Here is an 8,005-nt window from a genome sequence, read left to right as displayed (position 1 = left end):
ACACTTGCATGGTAAAAAATAAACATAAAAGGATAAAAAAAAGACATTGCAACGAAAAAAAAACATTTGATCAATTGAGTTTAATTAAACAAAATAGCAACGGATTATTTGAGGGGCTGAATGAAAATGCAGACATAAAAGTCAATCAAAAATAATATCAAAATAAAAAAGAGAGAAAATTAAAAGTAGATGTTGATTTACTGAATTAAACTAAAAAGTCAAGTTAATGTAAGACATGCATCGATGCCATTTAGATCCAACTGGTATTTGAACTCATAGCATTCTGGCAATGAGGTGAGAGCACCATCCTATGCATCTTCAATTTGAGGCATGACAAACGGTAAAATAATTCTAAGAAATGTAGTATGTTATTATTGTGTTATTGTTTTTTTGTACACCTGTCACATAACATCACACAGAAATTGGCCAAATGCTTAATTTTGGTTTTCTTCATGTTCAAAATATCAATACTACTAGCTATTGTAACAACTTGGACTGTTCACTTTTGTTATATATTTATTACATTCGTTTCTGTGGGATTAACAATACAAACAATTTGTATTTGTTTGTTTGTTTATCTGGGAGTAAAAAAACTATTTCTGTCCTGTGTGAAATTCGCAAAGCTATTTTTCTCGTTTTTAGAGTGGTTTATTGGTTGAGGAAAACTATGTCAAGCATTTGAGAGACTTCAAAAGAAAACAATCCACTGCTTCGAAAAGGCAATGGTTGCCAACACCGTTTATGGATTATTCTGTTTATTGTATTGAGCATAATCAGAATCTGATTCTGATCTAGAAAACAGCCAGATCCTATCGATTAAATCAAAATGTTTGTCTACAAGTACAGAAAACACGAGTCAAGAAAATATGTTAAGAATATCAAATAACTAAATCATCTTTCAAACTAGATGTTCAGAAAAAACAAACAATAAACAATTGCATTCAAATGCAATCTGTACCTGACCAACTTTACTGAATTGTTAGCATATTTATGACCATCTGTGAGAGAGACACATTCACTCATTTAACACAGTATTGTGTTAGTATCGTGGCCAAAATATGTGCCCATCATTATGTAATGCTGTCAGCCTGGGAGACGTATTCAGAACTGAACAGAAAATGTTAAAGCACAGGTGGGTGTAAAGAACACTCAGTGCACTCCACTATGAGGTGCCGGCTGTTTACAACATAAATATCTGATGAGCTCCTGTTGTAGTGCTCATAAACAGTTCCTGCCATACTGGTTAGGATATGGCCTACAGGTCAGTGCACTTTGTGTTACAAAATAGATACAACAAATGAACTCTGCAGGAAGGACACAATACAAAGAAAAACATGTCAAACAACTTTTAGACACATTCAAAAGTCTCTGAAGGAGTTCAGTCCAGTTTGATTTCTTTAGGAGTGGAACCTCGGTGAAAAATTTGGTTATAATTAAGACATGCCTGTTTTTTTTTTAAATTAGCAGTCTGTTTCATAAGAGTGATAAGATAAAGCACACAGACATTTTCGCACATTAAAAATTTTATTAATAAAAAATGGATTAGGTATTCCTGGAACAGTTTAAAAAAAAAGTTATTGAGGACATATAAAACAACCCTTTCTACAGAAACCAATGGACTCTATGCACAACTTCACCACTTCCTGAACTTCTGGAGGCTCCTTGTTTCCTGTCTTTCATGATAGGACGAGCTGATTAATGCAGGTGTGTCTGACCTCTGTAACAACTTCAGACACACCTGTATTAATCAGCTCGTCCTATCATGAAAGACAGCAAAGAAGGAGCCTCCTGAAGTTCAGGAAGTGGTTGAGTTGTGCATAGAGCCTATGGTCAATGCAATCCAGTGAAATGAATAGTCGCTACCAATTTCAACAATTTGATAATATATTCACTGGGGAAAAAAATGTCTAGCAATACTCTTTGCTTACAGAAGTTCCACTTCCCGGAGGTGTTGCTTCATTTCATATCCATGAAGCGGATGTCCATGATCAGCAGAGTATGTCTCTGCAGTGGTCTTGGTGCCGGAGACAATACCTTCATGACCTGTGCCTGGGTGTCTACGTAAGTTACCACAATGAAGCCACAAACTGGGCTCTCCACTATTCCTTTTCTCACACCTTCCTCTCCATCCTCAGCACTGCTCACACTCAGAACATGGTATGTGAGATCTCTCCCTGGTGTCACTGGCACCAGTTTCAGCTGTGTGTCGTCTTGAGACATTCCCAGGGGTAAGCAGGAGTCTGGGATTGACGGTGCCCCGATCTTGTAGATGCGGACATCTGAGAAACGCACTTCAAAAGAAAAAGGGTAGAAAGACACTCCACGGAAGCCATAGAAATACTCGCGGATCTTCTCCTCCCGAGCCTCTCGCCGGCAGTCCTTTGAGCGTTCCACTACTCCACCAGACTTGGGGAGAAGCACGACCCGTACAAAGTGAGGAAGGTCTCGTTTTAATTCGTTATACAGTCTCTCGTGGTCCAACACGAGCACCACATCCACCTGAAAGGTGGAAGCACAGTGGACAAGAGCCTGGTAACCAGAGCCTTTGACCCAGCCGCAGGTGTTGATGATGCAGCCTCCCACACTGGCCTTTCTGTTTACTTCACAGCGCTGGGAAAACACCTCAGCCAGACACGACGTCAGCTTGAGAGTAGAGTAAGAATAAAGTGAAAAAATTAATTAATTGATTATTAAACAATGACTAAAGTTGTGGTTTACAGTAGGTCAAGTATATGTTGTCTTACCTTGTTGTAAAGTTTGATATTGGTGCCCGGAGTGGTAGAGCCAAAGTGATAGACCAAAGGAGCCTGAACTGAGAAACCTTCCTCCACATCTGCTGGGCGCTCAATACACAGTGCTGACACAGTGCCAGGTACAGACACCTGATGAAACCCAACAGCATTTCACATGATTATTCTTGATTTCGATGCTTAGTGCATGAAGAAACATGGCTACTGGTACATCACTCTTCAAAAAATGTTTATGATGTCTGCCAACTTATCTTACCCCACTTTGTCCAACATCAAGTTCCACAAGTGTTGGTCTCCTGCCAACTCTCACAGCATAGCTGAGGAGCAAACGGCACACTGTTGACTTCCCAACATCTGTTGGCCCCACCACCATCACCTGAAGGCCATTCAATTGGTGTTATTTCAAACAAGTCTACCCTGGACCAAGAATCTTACAATAAAGATTCCTGAACACAAGAGTTCCTTCTTCAAACATACCCTAGGCCCCCTCTCATTGTCCCGTTCCGCTTGTTTTCTCATCTGTTCCAGAGCAGCATGTGTGTTCAGATAGAGCAGCATAGGAGTGTCCTTTGACACATAAGCAACCTGAAAACACACAATGATCACAGTGAATTTGTAAAAGTATACACTAGGAAAAACACAAAAAAGCTACAGTGTCAAATGTGGAAAAAAGAAGAGGCTCATACTTATATGGGTACCTACCTCTGGTTTCCCATAAAGATTCACGCTGCAGCCTTGCCAAGTGAAAACTGCAATCTTTGAGCCTGGTCCGAAAGTATACTTCTTGTTTCGGTTCAATTCGGAGCCAAACACCTCAGCCATTCCTGTGAGAAGTTCGAGTTCAACTTGCTCTGCTGCTTCAGCTGCTTCCACCTCAAACCGGAGCTCGGTCTCCTTCTCCAGGTCAAACCTGGTACTCAGCTTCCCAGCAGCAGGAGCATCCTCGCCCGTCTTTTCCACAACCTCTGTTGCCATGACTGGCGAGAGAAGCATGGGTTACATGTGCGGTCAGAAAGGTATATCGAGAAGACATAGGAACACAAGTATTCCACAGTGCTTAGGTGTTGGCTATGCTGCGAAACGCTGACAACGTTTCTCAAAACGTTCGTCAAGCAATATAGTGAAGTGGTTGTAAATAAATCAACGCATAAAGGTAGAAGAGACAAATAACACAACTATGTAAACACGACAGAAGGACGTGCACGCATGCGTCACAAACCAGTTAGCTTACCGATGCTAATCTATTGTTACTCATGTGGATAAATCCACAAAATAACGAATAAAACCAAGTGTAACATCGTCAACTCTCTTGTAACGTTACCAGATATGAGAGTGCCTTTTAATTTTGGATATACACTACTTACAGACAACTTTTGAGCCTTAATGTCGGTTAAAAGTGAGCCCTCACTTGTGCTCATGAAGAACTGCTTCCGTGTCTCGTCGCGGGATGATGTCGTCACGTCCGTCGAACTCAATCCGACCAATTAAAAGAATTCACAAGCCACCTTTATGCTTTATTTCGTTAAATTCTTAATATTTTAGGAATTAAATTACAGCTGAATAATGTTTTAATGTCAATTTTTTATACGCACTTTACTTGTATAGATAAGTAAGGGCCTGTTCAGTCTTTGGGTAACATAAGCAATTTCCACATGATACAGTCAATGCATCACACCATGCATCAGGGAATAATTGTCATTTTTAATGCGTAAGTTATTTTTCAGAGTTCTGAAATTTTTGTGTGTCCTGTGTCAAACTTCAGGTCGGTGGATGTCAGTCTTCTTTAAATTGACCTGTGATAGACTGATAATTTGACCAGGATGTACTCTACCTTCTCCCATAATTACCTGGGACTGGCTCCAGCCCCCACTGACAGTATAAAAATGATAGATGGAAGAATAGATGGAGAAAACAAGGGAAACTTGAGAAAACCGACTTATGCACAGGAGAACACAGAACCTTTACACCAAAGTGCGATCCACTCTCCCGCTCCTTAATTACTCAAGAATATTTTACGTCAAATGTGAGCTTGGAGTAATCTCGACATTTATCAAATTCATACTTCATTTAGAATAAAGTGTGGAACCAAGTTTCTCTAAAAGCCCAAGTTACATATTAGGTCAACTACAGATATGATGGTATCTGAGGTTGCCATTGGAACAGAGGCACACATGAAACATCTACACAATATGAGAAACTTTATTTAGCAAAATATATTCAAAAAAGCAATGAACCCTTTGATAAATGACAACAGGAACGCTTGAAAAAGATGAAAACGCAGCACTGGGTATTTTAGCTCAGAGATGCTCCACTAGATGGCACTGTGTATCCAGAAGACAATGGCAGCTGGAGCTTGGCTCATCAGGGGAGAGACTGAGAACCTCTCTTTAGTCACTCCTCATCATTTTGCTTCCAACAGTCGTATCTCCTGAATGCACTGCTGCACATGACACATGACAAGAAACAACCAAAAGCAAAGACATATTGTTCATATTAGTCTTGAGCATTCCTACAACAGTTTATTCCATGTTTGTCTTTCTGCACATCAGTGGGAGAGTTATTCAGACAGACCTTCTATGGGCATCTATTCAGCCTTCAAAGCCTCCTGCAGGGCAGCAACAACCGCATCAGGTGGAGGAAACTTGAGCTTTCGTGGTGGACCCTTCTTTATTCCAGTCCACAGAGATGTTTCTGTAGAGATGAGGCACAGCAGACATATGTATGACATGAAAAGGAAAAGTATGAAAATCAATTTGGTGTCAAATATAAATGTTGTGGGAAATGTATGTTAAAATCTGTGGAATTCAATATGAGTTTTGCAAGGATAACATGCAATTTTATATGACTGCTGTTAATTATAACCAGTGTTTTCATAGTTCCTTGTTCAAAGACTTTAAGGTCACATTCCTTGCAGTGGTTGCTTTTACATAGAAGGCAGAGTTACTCTGAATTTGTCATAATGTACTCCACCTTTGCTTCCATCCAGCAGAGTGACCTCAAAGCTATTCCTTCGAGGTTTTTCAGGGTTGAGGACCACATTCAGTTCAGGGTTGGCAGCCAAGAGGGCAGATTTCACCTCCTCGGCATTACGCCCATACACTCGTCAGCTTTTACTGTTAAAGAGAATAGACCAGTCTGTAGAGCATATCAAACATCATAAATCACTGCATAAATCAGTCCAGGTATTTGTGCACGTTGCTTTTAGGTATTGAGGGGGATTATGTGAAATCAATTGAAACCTGAAGTTACAACTCATGAAGTGGAAACTTGAAAGAAATGCACATAGAACAATGACGATGCAGAAAATGTGATATTGCTAAATAGATGATGGATTCCACAAGTAACAAATCTTTCATCAAGTGCCGACATGCTGCATCATGTCTTTTAAGACATTTGCTGCCAAAAAGCCGGTCTTTCCAGAAGTGAGAACAGGGAACACAAACATCGTTGGCTGCCCTGTACGAATGCACTTCTCCAATGGAAAGTATGCAGTGGTATTCAGCAACGCCCTTTCAGTGTAATGTGTGCACAAACTACTCTGAAATTCTGTCATTTACTCACCAGTGTTCAATGATGACTTTTGGCCCACTTTGCTCTTCATCTTCAGCCTCTTTCTCCTCACCTTGTTCTTTCTTCTCCAGACACGGCTCCTCCTCGGGCTGGACCTCCGCTTTGCGCTTCGTCCCTCTTCGACCTGGACAAACAAACGTTCTCTGTGAGCACAACGCAGCCTGTGTTTGTACTGCAATGTTTACAGTCTTCTTCACACTCACCTGCCTTGGACGCCATTACTGCTGATGATGGACTTTACCGCGCAAAGCGGACCGTACCATCTTGTACGGAAGAGGGGCGACCCTCGAGGGACGTGCTTAAACCGTCGCCATCTTGGGGAGGTGCTTGCAGGCTCAGAGATGGTAGTGTATGGACGTCTGTGGAGGTAAGAGGTACTTCTTCACTGAATTTTCTATTTATTTCTCTATTTCCAAGCGATTAAGTTTTTCAAAAAAAAAAAACACATTAAGCTATGGCACAGGATCTTTGGATGTTTTTAAAATGCCAGTTTTACCACACAAATACAAATTGTGCTTAGTGTTTCCAGCAGACAATCTTCTGCCAGACTCGAAAAGAAGTATAACCTTTGCGCCTCTTGTGAATTGTCTAATATGAGGAACTTACAAACCAAATCTCGAGGAATCATGTTTCAAAGGCAATGTGTACTCTAAGAATAACATTAAGTGAGCTGGTTGGTAAATAGTGAAATAAACCCATGTATGCATATTTCAAAATAAAGTAAAGTACAGTACACTTTCTGGCATTCAAAACTTAAAAAAATATAATGTGTTTCTTACTTTATTTAGCAAGTGCTAACAAAGAGTACACAGCCTCCAAGGAAAGCTGAGAGAGCCTGCAGGTAGACTTACCTCAGCATTTCCATGAAGCTGACCCGAAGCCTAATGTATGTATTTGCATGGAATATTTCTCTTGCACATCAAGAGCATCAAGGCCTTAATCATTTTAAAATCTCTGTTGGAGTTGTTCTCTGCCTCTCATTTCAAAGAATACACATGAGTATGGCTTAAAACATTCTGTAGCCGTTCAATATGTGTCCCTGACTATAAGACATTCATAGCCAAGGCACCAACAATGGGAGTGAAAGATGAGATGATGAATATAGGCCAGCTTCATCTGTGATTGATGAGTTAGAAACATTACTCAATAATTTCATCTCCCTTTCCACTGGGACCACATTTATGCTTTGTCTGCTTTTCCCACTGCTCTAAAGGCCAGAGTTAGTGCAGCTGTGGCTTGAGTGGAGAATCTGGAGCACAAGGAGAAAAGCAGCGCGATCCGGGAGCGAGGGGCAAAGATGCACACCTTCTTCTTGAGGATTTGACAGACTTGAACTGTAGTCAGGTAAAATAGAAATACTGATTTGAATATTTTATATAGGTAGCCTGTACACTCGACTGTAGCTGTAAACTCTGTTCTCTGTGGCCTCTTCCTGTTAGGCTCCTCCTTTCTTGTTATTATTAAAGGGGTCCTAGTCATTTGTTTTTACTAACTTATTTTTAGATCTTCCGGTCGACCTCTTGGCCAAAAAGGGCCATAAGAACACCAGAAAGCAGAGACAAGTCCAAGTCCAGCAGTATGTCTGCATCTGCCAGTTTAGCCAAGATCGCTTGGAGCATCTCTTTATTTCAATCAGAGCATCGGTAATGTTGACAATCTACAGTCTTAAGGGAATAACAGCAACA

General features: G+C 40.6%; 2 protein-coding genes across 4 annotated transcripts; both read right to left on the bottom strand.

The window, feature by feature from the left end:
• Nucleotides 1-60: 60 nt before the first annotated feature.
• On the bottom strand, nt 61-4,197 carry clp1 (cleavage factor polyribonucleotide kinase subunit 1). 2 transcript variants are annotated; one of them, XM_030115846.1, is made up of 6 exons: nt 4,115-4,197; nt 3,453-3,727; nt 3,228-3,335; nt 3,007-3,126; nt 2,745-2,882; nt 61-2,643 (listed from the first exon to the last, which is right to left on the bottom strand). In XM_030115846.1, the coding sequence occupies exons 2-6, from the start codon at nt 3,723-3,725 to the stop codon at nt 1,957-1,959; spliced, it is 1,326 nt and encodes a 441-aa protein (XP_029971706.1). In that variant the 5' UTR covers nt 3,726-3,727; nt 4,115-4,197; the 3' UTR covers nt 61-1,956. The 2 variants fall into 2 exon arrangements, with proteins under 2 accessions (XP_029971706.1, XP_029971697.1); XM_030115837.1 differs by having other exon boundaries at nt 4,159-4,179.
• A 736-nt stretch (nt 4,198-4,933) lies between these two features.
• On the bottom strand, nt 4,934-6,629 carry selenoh (selenoprotein H). Of its 2 annotated transcripts, none has more exons than XM_030110015.1 (5): nt 6,524-6,629; nt 6,312-6,444; nt 5,721-5,863; nt 5,322-5,441; nt 4,934-5,190 (listed from the first exon to the last, which is right to left on the bottom strand). In XM_030110015.1, the coding sequence occupies exons 1-4, from the start codon at nt 6,537-6,539 to the stop codon at nt 5,335-5,337; spliced, it is 399 nt and encodes a 132-aa protein (XP_029965875.1). In that variant the 5' UTR covers nt 6,540-6,629; the 3' UTR covers nt 4,934-5,190; nt 5,322-5,334. The 2 variants fall into 2 exon arrangements, with proteins under 2 accessions (XP_029965875.1, XP_029965884.1); XM_030110024.1 differs by having other exon boundaries at nt 4,934-5,187.
• Nucleotides 6,630-8,005: the final 1,376 nt, after the last annotated feature.

The sequence above is a fragment of the Salarias fasciatus genome, chromosome 2, assembly GCF_902148845.1.
Source record: "Salarias fasciatus chromosome 2, fSalaFa1.1, whole genome shotgun sequence".
NCBI classification, from domain to species: domain Eukaryota; kingdom Metazoa; phylum Chordata; class Actinopteri; order Blenniiformes; family Blenniidae; genus Salarias; species Salarias fasciatus.
This window is presented reverse-complemented; position numbering and strand designations above follow the sequence as displayed.

What these genes read in the sequence shown, in the direction of transcription:
- clp1 (XM_030115837.1), bottom strand. An exon ending in ACAATGAGAGGGGGCCTAGG is followed by an intron (nt 3,127 to 3,227) that starts GTATGTTTGAAG and finishes AATGGCCTTCAG; the next exon opens with GTGATGGTGGTGGGGCCAAC. An exon ending in ATATCAAACTTTACAACAAG is followed by an intron (nt 2,644 to 2,744) that starts GTAAGACAACAT and finishes TCTACTCTCAAG; the next exon opens with CTGACGTCGTGTCTGGCTGA.